The sequence below is a fragment of the Lampris incognitus genome, chromosome 7 (genome assembly GCF_029633865.1).
Source record: "Lampris incognitus isolate fLamInc1 chromosome 7, fLamInc1.hap2, whole genome shotgun sequence".
NCBI lineage: Eukaryota > Metazoa > Chordata > Actinopteri > Lampriformes > Lampridae > Lampris > Lampris incognitus.
The window spans coordinates 44,535,745-44,559,598 of NC_079217.1; the positions used below are offsets into that span (position 1 = coordinate 44,535,745).

Here is a 23,854-nt window from a genome sequence, read left to right on the forward strand (position 1 = left end):
CTGTTTTTTTGGGGGGGAGAAGCTGAACTTCCATGTGACGAAAGCGTTTGCATGCCTCTAATGGGCTTCAGGACTTTGTGCCAGCAGCTTCTGGGCTTGGAAGCTACAGAAGAAAAACTTGAGAAGTGTCCAAGAAAAGCTTTTGATGCTCCAGAGAAAAAGAAAGCAGGTGTTAAGAGGAAGGATTAAAAAGAAAGCGAGTGATGGCGAGGACAAACACGGTGTAGCATTACTCTCACTGCCAGAGGGGGGAGACTAAACTTTCGCACTGCAGGTTTAAGGTTAAACTAAAAATGTAAGCTGTTGTAGCATACACCATTGCAGATCTTTAGTGGAGCACATTCTTCCACCTTTTTTACCACTTTACTACTGACCACTAGTGTACATTATCTCTCTGTGCATGGGGGGTGTAATACACACTGAGATGCCAGTTTATTAGGTACACCTATCTAGTAACGTGTTGTGCCTCCTTTGGCCATCAGAACAGCGTGAAGTCATCTGGATATAGATTCTAGAGGAAACTAGATGTGTTTTGCCGGAATGTTGTACCATGCATGAACTATTACACATTGTTTTATCACTGTGGTTATGTATCTATAGGAATTGAACTGGACAAGCTGGATGATGAGATGGTTAAACTTTTGGCCTGGCAAAGGATCCAGCAGCTTTTCCCTCCCAAAGTGCCAGCCATTTCTCAGAGGGATGATATTCTTCCTCCTGCCACCAGTAACCTCAAACCCCAGTCATCACACCCACAAAGTGAGAATTCACCCTTTTTTAATGTATGTATCAACTGTGGTTGTTGTTGATGGAGAATGTCTGTCACAGGCTAAACATATTTTTTCTTGCAGGTCAGAAGAAAGTGCAGGCCCGAGCAGTTTTCTACCCCCTCACAGGCAAAGGAGAAGCTGTAGACATGTGCTATAGGACATTATACATAGGCTCCGGTAAGACTGCACACCACTATGCTCTAACATCTGAGCCAGATTTTTTTTGTTGTGACCCTCCAATGATGGGACAGATGTGAATCTTAGATTACCATTTGCTATATATAATACTGTAATTGTTTTTTTGTAAGATTGTGGACATCAGTAGTCTACTAAAATCCAGATTTGAAGACCCCATCCAATGTCAGTTTCCCCTTCCTCCACTGCCTTTTCTGAATGGGTTTTGTTTTTTGGTTTTTTTTGGGGGGGGGGGGGGGGTTCTGTCTGTACTCGGTGATATTTGTGTCTCGGAAACTACATGAACGGCGTGGACTGCCAATTCGCATTTCAGCAAACGTCATACAAGTAGCACATTTTCTACAAAATGTGACTTCGTAGTGCATGTGTATTTGTATTTGAGAATGTTGCTGTAGAATCTTTATTACTCGATTTTTGCTGGTCAGGGTCTTTAATTTCCATTCATTAATTTTACCTTAGCCCTTTTCAAACATTCTCCGTGGATCTTACGATAGCATACATTGATCACATTGCAAAAGTAATATGTCAGAAATGTAAAGTGGTTCAACACGTAGCTTCCATTTGGCTCTGAACTGGTTCTCTTTCAGTCACACACATAGACTTGCAAAGTTAAAGGGATTCTTTAGTTTCTGGGGTTTTTACATTATGTCTTACTTCCCTAGAGTAGGACAAAATCTTGGATACCTTTTTTATGTCTGTGCATGTAGCGTGAAGGTACATTGAACCCTGCGCTTAGCCTGGCTTAGCTTAGTTGCTGGTTGTCTACCGGGATTGCTTGCGGCTCCTCTAAAAAGACGATAAATACACCTTCTGCAGAGTTGATCATTGATACTTTTTACTCGGTAGCCTACAGTTAAAAAAATATTCTTTACCAATGTTTTCACAGGTACACACGAAGAATCGGAAAAATTTGATTATAGTTTTGGCTATATTTTCATAATATGCATATGCGTCATCTTCTACAGCAGAAGACATGCGCGTATTACAGTTAGTTGAATTTTATTTGCATTTCTTTTTTTTTATTTGGCAGATGCATTTCCATTTCAGTTTATCACATTTCCCTTTATAGAATTTAAACATTTATCCACCTCAAACAAGTGTAGAAACTATACAAATTTTGGGGATTCCTTCAAGCCTTTTAATTCAAAATGACAAAAAAAATTGCATTAAACCGCTTGGATGGAAATGCGGTTATTGAAGCCAGGAGTATAGAGTACTAGACATGATCATTTTCTCACAACCTCTATTTTAGGTGCTGACATGGATGTGTGCCTTACAAACTATGGTCACTGCAACTACGTTTCTGGGAAACATGCCTGTATTTTTTATGATGAGGTGGGTTGTATTCTATTAAATTCTACCTACTAAGGTGTAAAAAAAAAATATGGTTACAAACCAGGTGTCTCGTGTAATTCCATCTTATCTGTTAAACAGTTGGAAGTGAGATGAATTTGGCGCATCTTTTAGTTGAAGGGCATAGTCTAACTGTGGTTGCTCTTTTCTTCCCAGAATACCAAACATTACGAGCTGCTCAACTATAGTGAGCATGGAACTACAGTGGACAACGTGCTCTACTCCTGTGACTTCTCTGAGAAGGCCTCCCTGTCTCCACCTAGTGGCTTGGTGTCGAAAGTGCAAAGCATTACCAGTTAGTCAAGTTAAATCTCTGTAGAGTTTATGTTTGATATGTCTAAACCACTCTTCTTTTTCACTTAATAAAAGTAGTATTCCACCATTTGTGCTTTAGATGACCAATGGATTGGATTTTAACTGTTGTATCTGTATGGCTAGCTGTTAACAATGCTGTCCTCACCTTTAATGCAGACCACAGTAAGAAGAGGGAGCCGGAGGAGCAGCCTGGGTCTATGGTGGGTTTGATGCCAGCTGGTGGAGTGATGAGCTGCCAGCTCCAGGGAGGCCCAGGGCTCTCTTGTAGTTGCAAGGCCAGCAGCTCGAGCCTAATTGGGGGCAGTGGTGCCGGTTGGGAGGGTACAGCATTGCTTCACCACGGCAGTTATATTAAACTGGGCTGCTTGCAGTTTGTCTTCAGCATTACTGAGTTTGCCATTAAGCAGCCCAAAGAGGAAGATGCAGCAATTGGCAGCTGCACCAGCACCTCCACAAGCCCTTCCAGTACCACAACTAACACTGCCACTGTCAGCACAACTTTGACCCAGGACGGGGCAAACAAAGACAATGAGACCCTCATTCTCCACCAAGTGCCCGTACTGCGATCTAATTCCGTTCCATAGCCCACAGAAGGAAGTTATTCTCCTTTGTTTTGCACCTTTTCTTATCACAATGAAGGGAAAGCTGCACTGCTGGTCAACAGGGAAATTGTTTATTTTTTCATTTCATTGGTTTGTATCTTTGCATGAACTTGAAGTATTATCGACAATCTCTTCTGTTTTTGAATGACTGACTATAACCTTTTGTTCACTTAAGATCATTGGGACATTGAGCAAACATTTACCTTTCACTCAGTTTTCTTTTTGCCAGTATAGTAGTTTTGTATTGTGTAAAATTACTTGTCAGTCAGCCCATTTAGCACATATTGTTTCTAGTATTTAAGTCCTACAAATATAATTTCTTTTGCTGCTTTTGCACCAAGTATATATGTATGAATTCATACATGCTTACACACTCTTATATGTATATATTATGTAAGTATATACAATTCAGTGCCTCTCGATTGGAGAAACATTGGATTCATGTAGATATACTGTTTTTAACTGTACAGTTCCTGATGGAATTTGTAATACCTAGTAGAGAAACAAGTTTTGTGATTAAGTCTTCTTAGTCTGTACTTTCCACAGTAGTCCATCTGTAAATATGTTGTTTTAGCACTCATTTTAACATCTTGTGCTGCTCTGTATATAAGCACTCTTTGTCTGTACCTGCTTGTCTGTTAAAACATGTAAATACAGAAAGATTTTCTAAGAACAAAGTCGAATATGTGTCCCATTTGTGTTTTTTCTTGGTTTGTTGTAATCCTTATTGCTATTCATTCTCGGCCGTCCTGATCTACCCAGTTTACCATTGTCCAGATTCTACCTCAGATTGCATTACCATCAACCAGTGTCAGTCACTTTTAGCAAAGAAGATGAGCAATATGACATTTCACAGTGAATATGCAGCAATCGGCTCCAAGTTACAGAGAAAAGTACTGTTGGATTTAATTACTTGTACATGACCTTAATGCCAAGGCTCTACAGTTTTGCATTGTATGTGTTTAGTAGATTTGAGTGTTGATGTACTACATGACCTTGGTTCAAAGTTGAGCCGGAGCTGTGTGGTTTGCCTAAAGCTGATATTTGCAACTTTTCTCCCCAGTCATTTTATCCACCCGGACCGTGAAGGCGGGTACGCCGTACGAACAGCATCCTCGCCGTGATTGGACAAGCTTGGCTCGTGACGCTACAGAATGGTTTTGCTCCGGTCGCGCGAACTGATGCAGCGGCAAACACGTCCGTGTTGGAAACAATCCAGGAGAAAGGAAACGTGGTGCGGACAAGCTGCCAGTAGTACCGTCGAATACGGTACAATGTTTTGATGGACGTTTGTAATACATTAGACTGCCAGCATTAGCTCTGGTTCGAGGTTCGCATTTTAACAAGGGCGCGGGCTACTCATGAGCTGACTGCGCACGAGCGACTACGTCTTAAATGTAGTCAGAATAAATCAGTGGCAACGGGTCCATTTCACTCTGCCTCCTACATCCAACTATATTGGAGCGGTGTTGTCATGTAATGCTGGTTGTCCAGTAGAATCGCTACATCGTCACGTTTCAAATGGATAAAATAGAAAAGTCGTGGATTTCAGTTTTACAAAACGAATCGTTTTCTGCCTTGACACACCTGGTCCAGGTAAAGGCAGGGACGTCACGTGTCTGTGTCCCGGAATCTGCTCATTCAAATCCACTGCAACGGACTGATAACGGGAGCACCATAACGTCACGCACAGGAAACCACTGATTCTTTAAACTTTTAAAATTCAGATTATTCTCATTCGCTCTGTGAAAGCAGTTCTGAAACAGGAATCTTGGCCTAGGACCATGTCTACCTTTCTGTTGGTTGTGGGTGTAGTTGTAGGGGCATTGTATATTTTTCGTACTGTGGTGGTTAAAGGAAAGCGATGCAAAAACAAAGCCAAGTTGCATGGAAAAACTGTCATCGTTACTGGTAAGTTTTTAGCCTGGGCTGTCATTCAGATGACAGTCATCAGGGTTTGGTTGAATAAGAATTTAGAATCAAACTTTCCATGTTATTGGTGGGAGTTTGTAGTCATTCACGTTTTGCATTTGGCAATATTATCCTTTTAAGAGTTGTATGGAAAGCCACACATTAAGAATTTCTGTCCTGTTATGTCTTTGTTGTTCCAACCCCAGGCAGCAACACGGAAAGACTACAGCCATAGATCTGGCTAAGAGAGGAGCCAGGGTCATTCTGGCCTGTCGCAGTGCAGAGCGATGAGAAGCTGCTCTTGCTGAAGTCAAGAGGGTGAATGAGAGATGATAGTGGATTATGTGCACTATCGTGACAAGACATAGTGGCTTCATATGTAGACTTGTAAGCTTCTGAAAACAAGCTATTTTTTTCCAGGAGAGTGGCAGCAGAGGTGGTGTTCATGCAGTTGGATCTGGGGAGTCTAAAATCTGTTCATGCCTTTGCTGAAGCCTTCCTGAAGATCGAGCCCAGACTAGATCTGCTTATTAACAATGCAGGTTAGACGGTTTGTTGTCAGCCATAATATTGCAGGGAACACTTGACAGACCTTGAAACTCATGGTTCCATAAATAACATCTTTTTATTTCTATGCTGCTTTGAACTTGGTTCAATTATCTGCAATTGGTCAAGTGATCAATTGGGTCGTCCGTCCTCTGTGTGGAGTTTGCATGTTCTCCCGTGTCTGCGTGGGTTTCCTCCAGGTGCTCCGGTTTCCTCTCACAGTCCAAAGACATGTAGGTCCGGTGAATCGGCCGTACTAAATTGTCCCTAGGTGTGTATGTGTGTGTCGGCCCTGTGGTGGCCTGGCGTGGCCTGTCCTGGGTGTCTCCCCACCTGCCGCCCAATGACTGCTGGGATAGGCTCCAGCATCCCCACGACCAGGATAAGCGGTTTGGATAATGGATGGCTGGATGGATGGTCAAGTGATATTAGTGGACATGAGATGTTGATGTTTTTGCTCGTTTCCCAAGGTGGCTTGGTTGCTTAGTTGTTAGCATTGTTGCCTCGCAGCAGGAAGGCCCTGCATTCAGTTCCATCTTCTTTTTTTATTGCATCTATTTATTTGACACGGATATTGCACATCAATAAACATTGCTGTAAATATGCCAGAGTTAGCCAAAAGGCTAATTTTCATCTGTAGTCTCTGACCAGATGTTACAATGTGCTCCCTATTAAGTAAAAAAACAAAAACACAAAAAAACAAGTAAAAGGTAAATAAAAATACAATAATTGAAATAGCATACAAGCAACAACTCATGACAAAATTAGTCATTCATGACTCAAAACATTAATAAAATTGGCATGTTACATTAGAAAATTATACCATGAATGTTAATACAGCTAAAATGGTGTGATAGTGTTGACAGGACAACATTAAGCAGTGTTAAGCATATATAGATGAAGCATGCAATATAGAAGCATATAGTTCATGAAGCAAGCGACAGGACAACATTAAGCAGCGTTTAGCAAACATTAGTTGAGTCAAGCAGGCAGCACAGTGTCATATAGAGCATGAAGCAGTCAATATGTGAAACAACACACGAATCACACTGAGACAGCTACACACAAAATACAAGCCACAACTGACAACACATGCAAATACCATATTTGGAGAAACGAGACAAGTTCACTGGCAGACTGACATTAGCAAAGAGGAAGTGGTTATTAGTTGTGGCAGATTTGACTGTCAATGAACCACTGCTTTAAATGAGAACTGAATGACTGGTATGTGTTGAGTTCTCTGCTATGTGTTGGAACAGAGTTCCACTCTTGTGAGGCTCTAACATACAAGGCAGACTGACTAAAGGCACTTCTCCTAAGTGGAATAATGCAGTCCCCTCTTGTATGTCCTCTCATGGTCCGATACGAGTTTGTTCTTGGGCAAACAGAATCTCTGAGTGGTGGTGGTGGTGGGGGCATACCATGTGTGATTTTGTAGATAAGACATACATTTACATGCTTAATCCGGTTTTTCCAGTTTAGAAGGTTATATTAATTTAGGATTGCACAATGATGGAAATAATTTGGTTTTTTTAGTCTGGAGTTTTAAGTGTGTGTTTATACAAAGACTGTAGTGATTATCTGTGCAGTCTGTATGTTCTCACAGTTTTCGCGTGGGTTTCCTCTAGGTACTTCAATTTCCTCTCACAGTTCAAAGACAAGCATGCTAGTTGAATTGGAGTCTCCAAATTATCCGTGGGAGCGACTGTATGTGTGAGCACTGCAATGGACTGGTGACCCATCCGGGGTGTCTCCCTGCCTTCCAACCAGTGCTTGCTGTGATGTACTCCAGCGCCCCAATACCCTGAATTGGATGAAGCGGGTATAAATTATGTATCGATGCACACGATGCAATTGTTATGCAGCAATAAAAACAGTAATTGAATTCTATCCTCAGTTTTTCAGAGTTAAGTAGAGTACACAGGTTCATTGTGCACTTGTGTTATACATAGGATCGGGGAATAGTCAAGCAGAGCTCGATAGAACTGTAAGAGCAACAAGACCTGCTGTGTGTGAATACCATGCTTGGAGAAACCGAGAGCCTGTTTACACCTGGTATTAATATGCGTCTTGGGTGATCCGATCACAAGTGGACAGCTCTACGTACAGGTGTGAATGCACCCAATGCGTCCTCACTGTTTCTTGAGATCCGATGCTCAGGCCACATTAAGAGGTGGCCTGTGACACATTTGTCCACATCACATTTGAAGTGTCAATGCACGTGTCCCAGGGCACATTGAAAGGCCACCTAGTCAACTGATGTACAGGATGGACGTCAGTTGACTAGGCAGTCACCAAAGTCTCCTCTGGGAGTTTTTTTTAAACTCGTTCTGACACACATCAGACCCACAACTGTGAAGAGTCCCCGCCCGCTTGCACATTGAAGTTCAATTTAGCGTTCAAGTTCATTTATCCACCGCAGCGCAGAGCCCAACCCTCTCAAACCTGCTAGAATAATTAAATAATCTGAGTGAAAACAGGGTGAAAGGGTGAAAACACAAGGTCAGTCAGCATGCAGTGAAATTCAGCCTGACAGCCACTTTCTGAAGGGGTACACAATCAGGGATCTCAGGTAGGGCAACACAAATCATTGCAGTTATTTCTAATTGGCACACATGGAGAAAAGTTTGAAGCTTTCTGGGCTATTTTTATGTGTGACGTACTTATCTCCATAATACGTTTTAATAACCTGTTTCAATAGATATCAACTGTCTGACCTGCAGGACACGGGCTGGGGAACTGTCCACGCAAGTTTGACGGATTGTACGGGTCAGCATGTCTGAATGAGCTTTAAGATGTCTTTTATTTATTTACACTACCCCCCTCCATCGGGAAGCGCGTCCCCGCGCTTCAGCATATCAGCTCCCTATGCCCCCACGCCTCATGGGCGCAAGCGCTTCTGATGGCCTCGCCATCCCACTTCTGACACCAATGTAGTGAACACAGGGGGCAGTCGAGAACCGCCACAGCCGGGACGCGAACCCGTAACTCCTGCACCACAGGCGACTACGTTAACCCGTTGACTAAAGGGTCCGACCCGTTAGCCAAGGGCTAACGTGTCTACTTATTTGTGCACGTTACACGACCCCCCCCCCCCCTTCGTGAAGCGCGTCCCCACGCTTCAGCATATCAGCTCCCTCACGCCTCTGGGCGCACGCTCTTCCGATGACTTCACGGTCTCACCATCCCACGTCTGACACCAATGTAGCGAATTCAGGGGTGCAGTCGAGAACCATCGCAGTCGGATCGGACCCTTTAGTTGACTGGTTAACGTTGTCGCTCACGGTCCAGGAGATACGGGTTCGCGTCCCGGCTGCAGCGATTCTCGACTGCCCGCTGAGTTCGCTACAATATCAACTGTCTAACCTGCAGGACACGGGCTGGGAAATTTTCAACGCAAGTTTTACGGATTGTATGGGTCAGCATGTCTGAATGAGCTTAAAGATGCCTTTATTTATTTATTATTGTAATAAAAGAAACAAACAAAACACGTTACAGGACTGCTCCATAGGGTGGGGGGGGCAATAAATAAAAAATGAGGCACAGCACTACAGCATTTACACAAGAGAAACAATATAGTGAAATTAAACAATTGTATACATGGATCCGACTCATACCCAATGTCCCCAATTCAATCGTTTGTCCACCGTTAGTACCCACTTAAGTCCAAATTATATTTAACTCCCAGAGACTCCCAATGGCTTCTTCCATTTCTGCAGAAAAAAGATGAGTCCTTCCATCAATATAGTGTCCTATTTTTTTTTCCAGAGTCATAACCTGGGAGATCAGAGATTTCCACATGGAAGCAGAAGGAGGGTCATCCCTGACCCACTTCACCATGATGGCTTTCCTCGCCAGCATCAGAAGCGACTTAAGCCCTTCCTCGTGTTGTCTGAGAGAGTCAGGGACATTTCCAAGCAGACATAGAAGTGGATTTGCTGACACCTGTTGACCTGTTGCTGTACTGATGTTTGCACATATTGCCCTCCAGAATAACTGGATTTTATTGCATTCCCACAAGCAACGCAGCCTAGTGCATACATGAGTTTTACATTTGGGACAATTTGGTTAAATTCCTGTTTTATACTTACTATAAATGTATGGTGATGTATAGATATTATGTAGGGTATTGTATTGTAATTCTTTATATCTATTGCAGATTGAAATTCTGGAAGGCAACCGCAGGATCTCATCCCACACATCATTACCCATCACACATTTGAGCAATGTACGCCAAGATGTCCTTAACCATGCACGTTTGTTCAAGTCCAAACTTAACATCTCAGAATAACGGTGAGATATGAAGTGTTTTTGCTCTTTGTGGTCCAGAAAAAAAAAACTCTAGCAGGTTAGAGTCCTTTGAAAATTCCAGCGAGCTGGCTTTCTTATACATATAATGTCTGACCTGTAAGTATTTGTAGAATAAAAGACATATGTAGATGTCTTTTATTTTAAACTGCCAGTGGAGCATTCGAGCCATTTCATGAGACGTGGGAACACAACCACCAGAATCACCATCACCTTCCTCCTGAATGGAGATGCCGTTTTCTCCTATTTATCAACCCGGTGCAAGATGCTTCACAACAGTACCTAAGTCTTGCTACAATATAACCTGTGACGGCGACATTGTACAAAAAAAGATAAAAAAAAACATGTTTAAGTTACTATTGAAATTCACTGCATTCAAAACATCTGGTGTTCTTGTAGCTTTGTAGTTCTTATGTCACTTTAAAATGTCGAAAGTTCTCATTTAAAGTTGTCACGAGCGGGTTTCTCTTTAGACCATATCACTCTTAAGATTATGAACTCTCCCTGAAATTATGAAGATAATAATTAGAAGTAGACCTCTGGTTTAACATGAAACACAATACTGTGAAATACAGAGAAGCATCACTTTCCGTCAGGTGCAATGCAGGGTTAGAAGAAATCAAAATATCCCTGGAGGTTTCACAGCACAGACACTCAAGAAGCAGTCTCGGGATCATCCTCACAGAATATATATTTTTCATCGTTTTCATTCTTAAATGTGTGTGTAAGAAAATCTTCCACATTGTAAATAATGTGTAATATTTTAAATTGCACCTCTTTTACTTTATTTATGATACAATAAATACATCCATCCATCCATTATCCGAATCGCTTACCCTGCCCTCAGGGTCGTGGGGATGCTGGAGCCTATCCCAGCAGCGATTGTGTGTGATACAATATCTATCTGGTAGCAATTATACCATGTTCCGCTCATCCTTTCATACATTCAATCTTGTCACGGATGTTAATGATTTTTATCACACTCTAGCGAATTCGGGAGGCAACCACAGTAACTGCCGCAGCCGGGACGCGAGCCCGTATCGCCCGCACCGCGGGAGACATCGCTAACTGCTCGACTGAAGGGTCAGACCCGTCAGGCAGGGGTCAACGTGTCTACTTATCCATGCACGTTACAATACCTTCTACTTTGTTTATTACATTTAGAGCTTCTAAAGTCAATTCCACCCATAAGCAGACAGGAAGTGAAACCTGTGTCATCCATTAGCCCTGCTGGTTATCATCAGCACTTTATGAAGGAACAGATTCAGTGATAATCTTGAAATCAAAGCGCGTGACTGAATCGTTGTATTAGATTAATGAAGACTTCGTAATTAAATTATTTCCCGTAATAGCTAATTAACCATTTCACAAATAAAATGTTCTTTTCAGATAAGATAAAAAAAAACAGATTTATTTTTGGATTTTGCACCAGTGTTACTCCAAGAAAAATGTTGACTATACATTAGTGTCCATGAAGAGAGAACTTGTTTATGAAAGTGTTTTTATGAGACTTAACAACGCCTCGGAGATAAACAGGCGTGGACAGCAATATTCCCTATATATAATTCAGCTTTTGATTATATTTGGTAAATTCCACATCCACAGATCTAAATGGGCTGAGTCCAAACCTGTTTCCATCGATTCGTTGTTGAACCAGCAGTATGGCACCTTAACTGAAAAGGTGAAAAACAAAAAAGACCTTAAGAAAGTACCGTTTATTTGAACTCTGAAAGGACTTAAAGCGACAGGACTTTGAACTGCCCTGGTCTGTAGAAAGTTGCTGCCCCCCCCGTATGACAATTGACCTTTCGCAAAGTCCCGCCCCCCTTAGTTACTGCCAATCAAGCATTTCAGAACTATCCAGGAAGAAGCCGGAAAACACCAAAACATGACGGAAGAAATCAGCGCACTGTGTGGGTAAAAGTAACAGTAATAATACGTTAGCTGTATTAGCTATCAATAACAGCTAGTGGCGAGCTTAGCTTGGAGCAGACAGGTATTTTTGTTGATTTTGGATGGATTAAGCTGGCCATGGGGTCTGCTATACTGCCAAATCTATTGCCGACATTGCGCTTCTTGCGTTCTGGGTTTCGGGGAGGGGAAAGAAAATTACACCCCCTCCAAACTTTTCAGATATCTAGTATCCGATTTGTAGATCCCACAGGTACACCGTTTCAGCATTTTGTTTTGTGTTTGAAAGCTTGACGGACCGTTGCTAAGGTAGGATTGGACAAGCACCGTTCTGGGGCGGTACTTTGCGAAAGGTCAATCGTGTACCTCTTTGTTGTAAATAAAAGTTTTTGAGAAAAAAAAATAAACCGGCGTACGCGTTGCTGACGTCATGCCGTGCGTCCCCTGACGTATGACGTTTTAAGCCGGAAGAGAACCGTCCGTCCCGTGCAGACGCCAGTCTGTCATGCCGTTGTGGACATGTCGTTGTTGCTCATCTACGGTGTTGTGGCGTTAAGCTTTTATTTGGTCGTGTACTATAATGTTTTCAGAGGATGTAGATGTACAAGTTCTGTAAAGTTGAAGGGGAAGACAGCGATAGTGACAGGTAACGCTGGGCACATCGGCGCTTTCTTTTATTGGTTGCTTCAAGCCAAATAAGAGAGAGAGAGAGACAGTAACGCCGTGCTTATTGTCATGGCCGAGTAATAACTGAGACGTTAGAACAACACAAGTTATCGCAAAGCTCCATAAAACTTTTTTTTTGTTTTGTGTGGAGAAACGTGGCGTGATGGTAATCTCTTGCTCCCTAATGACTCGATTGCGCTGCAGTTGTTGCTGTTGATAGGAACACTACATCACACATGGTTATATTCCAAAATAGTGAAATAAAAGTCATATGGGACTGAAATTAAGCTTTAAAACTTGACATAATAGTAATTACATATGTATAAAATCAGGATTAAAAAAAGTTATGAGAATCTTAATCATAACATTTTCAGCAATATCATCCAGCGTTACACGTATCCCTCCCTTCCAGAGAATGCTAAGTAGGCGATCTCACCTTTCCCTGCCTCCTTAATAAAAGTGACTCTCTCCCTTCCTTCATGCTCATATCAAGATAGGAGAGGGGTTGTCAGTCGAACAGCATATTCACTGTTTGCCCACCCGCATTACACTACTGCTGTCAGAAGCACAAGCAGCCGGTCAATCTGCCCTGTCTGCTTTGCTTTGATTCATGTCAATTCAACCCTTTCCTGACGACGATTCAAATCTAGTTGCCTAACTTGTGTATTTGTTTTTACTGATTTATATTGTGTATGGCTGATGAGTAAAAATTAAATTTGTTTAAAATTGAATTTATTGCAGATTGAATATTTTGAAAATGTGACATTTATCTGTCCTTAATACCTAGGCCTATCTGGCGTTGCGAACAACGTATGCTATTTAGGGGTGACACTTATTCACAATCAAGAGAAGTTTGGGGAGCAGTGAGTGGCTAGTGTCAAGTCAGCTGGAACAAGCCTCAACTAAATAGACAGGTCATTGCTATCTGATTGGGCTATCACAAATGTAAAAGCAATGATTCAACCACTCTTTCCCCTGAAAAGAAGCCTCACATGTAAAAAGGTCTGTTTTCCCCCACAGTGGTGGCATCAGTCATTAAGAGGGGCATTTATGCCATCATCACTATCACCAGTATAGGGTGTGACCATAGTTGCATAGTGTAAAACCAACAAAAATGCTACATCTTTGTCAAGCCTTGTGCTTGCCCATTGTGTTGGGCTGCTGAAAAAGATTAGACCGCAAAACCTCAACCGGACAAGACAGAGGGATGATTACCACCTAAAAGTGTCAGTTTTAACAGGAACTGAACATAAGTGTAAATTACAGAACTTGGGTTGTAGTGCCCATTGTCAAGCCAGCCAGAATACACGAGCTGTTGAAGTGTGGGATTCATCAACATTAATGCATGCATAGGCGTTTAGCTACATATTTAAACATAATGCTCATGTGTGTCCTAGGGGGCACTATCATGTTTACAAAGTCAGATCACTCAGGGATGGGGGGGGGGGGGCAAAACTATATAGTCTCGAAAATAGTCCCTGCCACTGTTTGGTTTGGTGATGCTGTGATTTTGGAGGTGTGCGTGTCTGCAACACTGCAAACCGTTAGCCACATTCACCCAGACACCCCTTTTTTGTGCCCATGTGAACAGACATTTAAGTGTACCTACCAGAGATTGTAAATACATTGGAAAAAGTGAGTGGTATGGTTTTGAGCATTGCTATTTTGTACTTTTGAAGCCAGACTTTGTGCAGTGGGGTTGGCGGGGCAGCCAAGTGGCCAAAAGCACAGGTGAATGTTGAAGCCCATGCAGGAGTGGCAGCATGGGTGTTAGTGTGTTGTTGCATTGCAGCTGGATGATGTTGTTTCCATGACAGCACACATACAGCACCACTGTTTGGCCCATCATATCCTCTTAATAGCACAATTATTTAAAAAAATCACAACAAGGGGTGACTCAATAATTGAAATTAGCAACTAATTCACTTGTAGAGGATACATTTAAACTATGTTTTTCAGAGAAGTTGGCATGTGCAGGCCTTTATACTTGTTCACCTCATGTCAACTTGTTCATTAGAGGTCTGCTGTGAGTTAGTCTCCCTACCCAGAGGGTCATGGTTCATTTGGTTCATTCATGTTTGGACGGTTTTGTATTTTTGTGTATAGGACCCCCTTGAAAATGAGATGCGACATCTCAGTGGGCTGTCCTTTATTTGAGCCCATTAAGAAGCTTGGATGATGAGGAAAACAGGCGGGTTTGTTGTGTTATGAAGAAACCAGCTGGTATTGTGCTGGGCAGGACTAAAAGTGTTCTTTCAAAATAGTGTTGAGTGGCATATTGTTTATGTTTATGTTTATGGTTTATGTTTAGTGTTGAGTGGCACATTATTTATGTTTATGGTTTATGTTTATGTTTAGTGTTGAGTGGCACATTGTTTATGTTTATGGTTTATGTTTATGTTTAGTGTTGAGTGGCATATTGTTTTTGTGGAAGCTGAGTGTAGGTAATGAAGGTTAAAGTATGAAAGCGTTCATGATTTGGTTATTTGCAGATTTACCATTGTCTTCAATATGGCAACAATAGAAGAGATTTATTGTTTTGAATAGATATTAATATGTACTTTTTGAATTGCTAAGTAAATGTTATGTTTTGTCACAAAGGGTGTATTAAAAACAAATTACTGTAAATTCATTGTCCATTCAGGCTGGTTTGAAACCAGTTTTTACTAATCCTCATAGTTTGCTACGGTGGTTTGAGAGCAGCTCAAGTTACGTTACTGTTAAAGCCTAATCTTTCATCGTTTAAAGTTTTAAACATTCAGCGTTGTAGTTCATCCACACAGTTTTGTGCGGTGTTAACCTTGTTCCTCTCAGGTGGTCTCGCGGGCGTTGGGAAGGCCACGGCGGTGGAGCTGGCCCGGCGAGGGGCCCGGGTTATCCTGGCCTGCCAGCAGCAGGGGGCGGAGGCTGCTGTCCGTCACATCAGAACCGTAAGAAACTCAGGAACAAAATAATTAATGTATACTTACTGTACATTATAAGATGTTCACTTGTAACTTTTGATCTGCATTTGTACCCCTGCCTGTAGTAATATTTAGATAATACTCCAAAACTATTTATATAGACTTTGTATCTATATTTGGTGGCATGGTGGCACAGCGGTTAGCGCGGCCGCTTCATAGCAAGAAGTTCCTGGGTTCGAGCCCTGGGATAGTCCAACCTTGGGGGTCGTCCCGGGTCGTTCTCTGTGTTTGCATGGTCTTCCCGTGTCTGCGTGGGTTTCCTCCGGGTGCTCTGATTTCCTCCCACAGTCCAAAGACATGTAGGTCAGGTGAATTGGCCGTACTAAATTGTCCCTAGATGTTTGTGTGTGTGTGTGTGTGTGTGTGTGTGTGTGTGTGTGTGTGTGTGTGTGTGTGTGTGTGTGTGTGTGTGTGTGTGTGTGTGTGTGTGTGTGTGTGTGTGTGTGTGTGTGTGTGTGTGTGTGTGTGTGTGTGTGTGTGGGCCCTGTGATGGACTGGCAGCATGTCCAGGGTGCCTGCCGCCCAATAGGCTCAAGCATCCCCATGACCCTGACAGCAGGATAAGTGGTTTGGATAATGGCTGTAGCTATAATTTACACAGACTAATGAGTTTTATGCGATCATTATTAATTTCACAATAAAAGTAATACTGGATTATATCCTCGACAGTTCATCCTATATTTATTTGTATCGGTAAAACTGGCAGATGCTCTGACATTACAGTGAGTAATAACCTCTTAATTCACAAGGACCAAGCCAACACAGCCATGGTTTCCGGAGAGGATTCAGAGTTTATAAAATGAATCTACTTTAGCTTTTCTTATTCCAGCTTTTTTAAGCTTATTTAAGCTGACAAGTACACAAACACTAGAGTTGTGCAGTTATTTGAAAAAAATATTGTGTATTGCAGTATAATTGCTGTGTTAAGCTCTAACACAGATGTATTAGCATCTGAATGTCTTCAACTCCTCAGCACAAACACATTGTTTTTTCAAAAGGTATTTTTAAGCAAAGTAGGATGTACGAAAACCTTGTCTAAAGTAAATGTATCACAATGCATAGCAGTCGCAGTAAGTACCTTATGGACTTACCGGCCTTCCTGTCCTGCAGGAGAGTGGGAGCAGCGAGGTGGAGTTCATACAGCTGGATCTAGCAAGTCTGCCGTCTGTTCGCTGCTTTGCAGAAACCTTCCTGAAGATGGAGCCCAGACTGGATCTGCTTATTAACAACACAGGTACGTATCACGGAACAGCTGCATGGATTTCTTTTTATGTAGTGCAGTACCAAATTTAAAACTGAGCTGGGCTTTTTGTCAATAAATCATACTACTACTACTACTACTACTACTACTATTACTACTACTACTACTACTTTCGGCTGCTTCTGTTAGGGGTCGCCACAGCGGATCATCTATTTCCATTTCTTCCTGTCTTCTGCATCTTCCTCTGTCACACCAGCCACCTACATATCCTCCCTCACCACATCCATAAACCTCCTCTTTGGCCTTCCTCTTTTCCTCTTCCCTGCCAGCTCCATATTCAGCATCCTTCTCCCAATATACCCAGCATCTCTCCTCCACACATGTCCAAACCATCTCAATCTTGCCTCTCTTGCTTTGTCTCCAAACCGTCCAACCTGAGCTGTCCCTCTAATATACTCGTTCCTAATCCTGTCCTTCTTCGTCACTCCCAATGAAAATCTTAGCCTCTTCAACTCTGCCACCTCCTGCTCTGCCTCCTGTCTTTTCTTCAGTGCCACTGTCTCCAAACCATATAACATAGCTGGTCTAACAACCATCTTGTAAACCTTCCCTTTAACTCTTGCTTTAACTCTTCTTTTTAACCCTTCTGTCACAAATCACTCCTGACACTTTTCTCCACCCACTTCACCCTGCCTGCACCCTCTTCTTCACCTCTCTTTTGCACGCCCCGTTTCTTTGGACAGTTGACCCCAAGTATTTAAACTCATACGCCTTCTTCACCTCTACTACTTGCATCCTCACCATTTCAATAAATCATACTGAACAGCAGGATAAGCGGTTTGGGTAATGAGTAGATGGATATTGAACAATGAATATACCAACCAACAGTGGTGCCTGTATTCTTTCTGTCTGCTGAGCTGCTCAACTGATTTTTTTTGTCAAGCAAAGTCTTTAGAAATCATTTTCCCTGAGCATATCAGCTCCAACACGCCTCTGGGCACACACGCTTCTGATGGTCTCACAGTCTCACCATCCCACTTCTGAAACCAATATAGTGAATTCAAGGGGTAGCTGGGAACCGCCGCCACAGCCAGGGACCAAACCCGGATAGCCTGCACCACGGGCGACTGTGCTAACCAGTCAACTAAATGGTCCCACTCCTGGATCCTTTAGTTGACTGGTTAGTGCACTCACCTGTGGTGCGGGGAACCTATGTTCGATTCCCGGCTGCCCCCTGAATTCGCTACATTGGTGTCAGAAATGGGATGGTGAGACCGTGAGGTCATTGGAAGCACATGCGCCCAGAGGTGTGAGGGAGCTGATATGCTGAAGCGCTGGGATGTGCTTTCCAAAGGAGGGGGGTAGTGTAATGATCACAAATTACTAGACTTGCTAGCCCTTGGCTAATGAGTCGGACCCTGTAGTTGACCGGTTAGTGCAGTCACCCATGGTGCGGGAGACCTGGGTTTGATTCCCAGCTGCGGTGGATTCCCAGCTGCCCCCTGAATTCGCTACATATGAAAGTAGAAAACATTTTATCTGATATAAGAAATACATGCAGGCCCCTGACCACAGAACCATATTACACTATACTAGTCCCATACTTTTATGAGCTGCCACTATATTACAGGGGTGGACGAATAAATACATGTCTTCTGGGCAAGTAACTTTCCAAATGTGGTTGCCCTTCTCAAATCTGGTTGGCGAGGTGCATTTTTGGATGCTCAGGTTTTGTATTTTGCTCTCATAGAGAGACAAAAACTGTTAATTAGTTACATTTATGTCTGATGCCTGCGCTTGGTTAAGTTTACATGTATGATTGCAGAGCTCTGTGTCTTTAACTGGAGAATCACCACAGTTAGGCTACTTCTCTCGCCCTGTCATCTGTGACATAGCAGTGTATTCATCCCAACATGCTCTCTTACAATATTGTCTCATTTGGTGTTGCATCTGCTGAACCTTTTCTACAGTTTAATTGCTGTCCTCTCTTACACTGAAAGAGAGTAGGTTTAAAACTGATGTAAGGATCTAGTCTGTATTCTAACCTACACTCCAAAGTATTCATGGTTAGGTTAGTTATCCTAAAGTGGGAAGTGCAGTTAGTTGCTAACACTAATCCTCGGACAAATTCAGTCAAGTTTGTCACCTTTTCAACTCATTTATCTTAACAAGCTGCAGCTAAGACATGTTGTTAACATGAAAGGGGTGGGTGGACACTTGACCAGGTTTGATTATTTCATATTTTATTTATGTTATATAATACTAATCATTAGCTGACTTGACATAAGAAACAGAGAAAATGTGCGTCAGATGGAAAGAGACTGATCAAGACCAAAATAATTCCCTCTTAGAAAAGGGGGGAGGCAGTTAAAATCCCCCCAGCTCCTTCACAACAAATAGTACGTGAGTTTGTGACCTCCATGATTAATCTTCAACCAGGTGTATGAAGGTAAATAACTGGTTGTCCGCTGGACTCTACACCATCTGGGTTTGGTAGCTCAGCACAACCAGTTTGCCCATCCCTTAATTAGGATTTGTCACCATCAGGTCTGACAATGGAACATTTGTACTTTTGAGCTGTATTCAGACAAGTTAAACTGCTTTCTAATAAGCTAAGACAACATCACCAAGCATTCAAAGAAAATCTCTTTTAAATGTGTGATCTAATTAAACGACCATCCTCCAGGTGTGATGGGTCCTGGATGCACAAAGGACGGCTTTATCCTGGCCTTTGGAGTGAACCATTTGGGTCACTTTCTACTGACCAACCTTCTACTTGACCGGCTAAAGCAGTGTGGCCCAAGTCGTGTGGTCAATGTGTCAGCACTTCTTCACCGATTGGGCACCATTGACTTTGCACACTTTGCTTCCCAAAAAGACTTTGTGTCAAACCAGTCTATGTGGCAAAGCTTCAGGGCATACTGCAACAGCAAGCTGTGTAACGTGCTCTTCACCAGAGAGCTCGCCAACAGGCTGGAGGGCACCAGCGTCGCATGCTTCAGCCTCAATCCAGGTCAGTTTGACCAGCAGTGAAGTATGCATTAGTATTTGCTACAAGACATTTTGTTAAATGGACATTTTGAATGCAGAAGACTCAATTGTTCCAACAAAACTTTCAAATAAAATTTCAGAGCAATTCTTGAACTCTTTTCCATTCTGAGTATGGAAATCTGAGTAAATAAGTCTTTCCAGTGGATGTTCAGTATCAAATGTGGAAGTTTTGATATTACTGTACAATGACTTCTATTTTTCCATTAAATATACTACAACTTTAGTACTGTGAGGAAACTGTATAAATGTTGAATCTCAAACTATTAATTTTCTGTTCTTTCACAGGGGTTGTCTACACGGAACTGTGTAGAAATATAAGCCAGTGGCAGAAAGTCCTAGTAATGCCCTTGGCAAAGCTCTTCTTCCTTGACCCCATAGGAGGCTGCCAGACTACCCTTCACTGTGCCCTCCAAAGGGGCATTGAGCCCTTAAGCGGTCGCTACTTCTCTTCTTGTGCGCTGCAGGAAGTGGGGGCCAAAGGGCGAGATGATGCCTTGGCCAGGAAGCTGTGGGAAGTGAGCGAGCGGTTAACTGGTTTAATTTAAAACTCAGTCCTAACACAGTGAATCCCCCAACAATTAGAATGGGCTGAATGAAACAAAGACACCTGCAGAGAAATGTATGAGCCATCACATACTTTAAAAAAATTCCACAGAAGGCATTTTGTCTGTTGAGAATTATGTATGTATGTATGTATTTATGTATATATATATATATATATATATATATATATATATATATATATATATATACACTACCGTTCAAAAGTTTGGGATCACCCAAACAATTTTGTGTTTTCCATGAAAAGTCACACTTATTCACCACCATATGTTGTGAAATGAATAGAAAATAGAGTCAAGACATTGACAAGGTTAGAAATAATGATTTGTATTTGAAATAAGATTTTTTTTACATCAAACTTTGCTTTCGTCAAAGAATCCTCCATTTGCAGCAATTACAGCATTGCAGACCTTTGGCATTCTAGCTGTTAATTTGTTGAGGTAATCTGGAGAAATTGCACCCCACGCTTCCAGAAGCCGCTCCCACAAGTTGGATTGGTTGGATGGGCACTTCTTGCGTACCATACGGTCAAGCTGCTCCCACAACAGCTCAATGGGGTTCAGATCTGGTGACTGCGCTGGCCACTCCATTACCGATAGAATACCAGCTGCCTGCTTCTGCTCTAAATAGTTCTTGCACAATTTGGAGGTGTGTTTAGGGTCATTGTCCTGTTGTAGGATGAAATTGGCTCCAATCAAGCGCTGTCCACTGGGTATGGCATGGCGTTGCAAAATGGAGTGATAGCCTTCCTTATTCAGAATCCCTTTTACCCTGTACAAATCTCCCACCTTACCAGCACCAAAGCAACCCCAGACCATCACATTACCTCCACCATGCTTAACAGATGGCGTCAGGCATTCTTCCAGCATCTTTTCATTTGTTCTGCGTCTCACAAACGTTCTTCTTTGTGATCCAAACACCTCAAACTTGGATTCATCCGTCCACAACACTTTTTTCCAGTCTTCCTCTGTCCAATGTCTGTGTTCTTTTGCCCATCTTAATCTTTTTCTTTTATTGGTCAGTCTCAGATATGGCTTTTTCTTTGCCACTCTGCCCTGAAGCCCAGAATCCCGCAGCCGCCTCTTCACTGTAGATGTTGACACTGGTGTTTTGCGGGTACTATTTAATGAAGATGCCAGTTGGGGACCTGTGAGGCGTCTGTTTCTCAAACTAGAGACTCTAATGTACTTATCTTCTTGCTCAGTTGTGCAACGCGGCCTCCCACTTCTTTTTCTACTCTGGTTAGAGCCTGTTTGTGCTGTCCTCTGAAGGGAGTAGTACACACCGGTGTAGGAAATCTTCAATTTCTTAGCAATTTCTCGCATGGAATAGCCTTCATTTCTAAGAACAAGAATAGACTGTCGAGTTTCAGATGAAAGTTCTCTTTTTCTGGCCATTTTGAGCGTTTAATTGACCCCACAAATGTGATGCTCCAGAAACTCAATCTGCTCAAAGAAGTGCCCATCCAACCAATCCAACTTGTGGGAGCTGCTTCTGGAAGCGTGGGGTGCAATTTCTCCAGATTACCTCAACAAATTAACAGCTAGAATGCCAAAGGTCTGCAATGCTGTAATTGCTGCAAATGGAGGATTCTTTAACGAAAGCAAAGTTTGATGTAAAAAAAATCTTATTTCAAATACAAATCATTATTTCTAACCTTGTCAATGTCTTGACTCTATTTTCTATTCATTTCACAACATATGGTGGTGAATAAGTGTGACTTTTCATGGAAAACACGAAATTGTTTGGGTGATCCCAAACTTTTGAACGGTAGTGTATATATATGTGTGTGTGTGTGTGTGTGTGTGTGTCTGTGTGTGTGTGTGTGTGTGTGTATATGTATAACTGAACTTTAACTTTATAACTTTATAACTGAAAATTATTTTATCACTTGGCCAGCAGTTGCAGACATAGATACAAGCAACTATTTTGTAATTACAAATAAATCATGCCAATAGACAAATACCCCCCCCCCCCTTTGGACCATGCATTTTTGAATGTCGCACTGCTCGCTTCCCCATTTGAGGTTGTGCACGTAATGTGCATGACGAGGTAGTAAATGGTATGTTCTTTCCCAAGTAGCCCTCCTTGCAGTGACAGAATCGCTGCACTCTGTGAGAGCAAACTCTCTCTCCTCTGTCCTGACACTCCTGGACCTGTCAGCTGCGTTCGACGCAGTGAACCATCAGATCTTGCTCTCTACCCTCGAGGGGCTGGGTGTCACAGGCTCTGCATTCTCAATGTTTGCATCCTACCTGACGGGTCGCTCCTACCAGGTGACATGGAGGGGATCTGCGTCGAAGCCTCGCAGACTGACTACATGCATTCCACAGGGTTTGGTTCTGGGTCCTCTCCTTTTCTCCCTGTACACAACATCCCTGGGATCTGTTATTCGCTCGCATGACTTCTCTTACCATTGTTATGCCGATGACACCCAGCTGATCTTGTCCTTTCCTCCTTCTGACACACAAGTAGAGACACGCATTGCTGCGTACTTGACTGACATCTCGGAGTGGATGACGACACACCACCTGAAGCTCAAGCTGGACAAGACAGAGCTGATGTTCCTCCCGGGGAAAGGTTGCCCGCACCGAGACCTGGCCATCACCATTGACAACACCATGGTGACGCCAACTCGGACTGCGAGGAATCTGGGTGTGATCCTGGACGACCAACTGTTGTTTGCTGCAAACGTTGCATCGGTTGCTCGCTCCTGCAGATTTCTCCTCTATAACATCAGGAGGATTCGCCTATTCCTCACCGACGAGATGGCACAGCTGCTCATCCAGGCTCTGGTCATCTCCCGGCTGGACTACGGCAACTCCCTCCTTGCTGACGCCCTGACGTCGGCCATCAGACCTCTGGAGCTTGTTCAGAAAGCTGCAGCTCCTCTGGTGTTCAGCCGCCCTAAGTTCTCCCACACAACTCCCCTTCTCATGTCCCTACACTGGCTCCCAGTAGCTGCTTGCTTCCAGTTTAAGACTCTGGTGCTATCCTACAGGGCAGTGAAAGGAACAGCTCCTTCCTATCGCCAGGCCATGGTCGAGCCCTACACCCCTGCCCGACCACTTCGCTCTGCTGCCTTGGGACGCCTCATTGCCCCGTCGCTCAGAGGCCCCTGCTGCCGATCGACCCGGTCACGGCTCTTTCCTGTCCTGGCCCCACAGCGGTGGAATGAACTCCCCATTGATGTCAGGACAGCGGAGTCGCTGCCCATCTTTCGGCGCAGGTTGAAAACTCACCTCTTCAAGAACTACTACCCTGTTACTTGTTCTTAGCACTTATTGTATTCACTCATTAAAAAAAAAATCTTTCTTGCACTTTACTTTAGTACTGGTTTTGCGCTTAGATGCTTGTTTAGATGCGTTTATGACCTCTGATGACCAGTAGTTCTCCTGATTTCCTACATTAAATGCACTTATTGTAAGTCGCTTTGGATAAAATCATCGGCTAAATGACTGTAATGTAATGTAAAGTAGCTTTATTGACAGCTGATGATTG

At 42.9% G+C, this 23,854-nt stretch overlaps 2 protein-coding genes across 3 annotated transcripts in view; both read left to right on the plus strand.

The window, feature by feature from the left end:
- Positions 1–3,911, plus strand: part of phf12b (PHD finger protein 12b) — a 54,283-nt gene extending 50,372 nt beyond the window's left edge. Inside the window, exons 11-15 of one of the 2 annotated variants that reach the window (XM_056283251.1) lie at positions 601–759; positions 852–947; positions 2,218–2,300; positions 2,475–2,613; positions 2,790–3,911. In XM_056283251.1, the coding sequence (XP_056139226.1) occupies positions 601–759; positions 852–947; positions 2,218–2,300; positions 2,475–2,613; positions 2,790–3,217 (905 nt within the window). In that variant the 3' untranslated portion in view covers positions 3,218–3,911. The remainder of the gene's footprint in view (positions 1–600; positions 760–851; positions 948–2,217; positions 2,301–2,474; positions 2,614–2,789) is intronic. The other variant, XR_008810508.1, reaches the window with a different exon arrangement.
- Positions 3,912–12,430: 8,519 nt separating this feature from the next.
- Positions 12,431–20,337, plus strand: dhrs13a.3 (dehydrogenase/reductase (SDR family) member 13a, duplicate 3). The gene is made up of 5 exons (XM_056283277.1): positions 12,431–12,557; positions 15,392–15,507; positions 16,651–16,774; positions 19,428–19,754; positions 20,078–20,337. Exons 1-5 carry the CDS (start codon positions 12,431–12,433, stop codon positions 20,335–20,337), a joined length of 954 nt encoding a protein of 317 aa, XP_056139252.1.
- The last annotated feature ends 3,517 nt before the right edge of the window (positions 20,338–23,854 follow it).

Coding starts and splice junctions, on each gene's coding strand:
- dhrs13a.3 (XM_056283277.1), top strand. CDS start 12,431: ATGTCGTTGTTGCTCATCTACGGTGTTGTGGCGTTAAGCTTTTATTTG. Junction 15,508..16,650: donor CTGTCCGTCACATCAGAACC/GTAAGAAACTCA, acceptor CCTGTCCTGCAG/GAGAGTGGGAGCAGCGAGGT. Junction 16,775..19,427: donor TCTGCTTATTAACAACACAG/GTACGTATCACG, acceptor ACCATCCTCCAG/GTGTGATGGGTCCTGGATGC.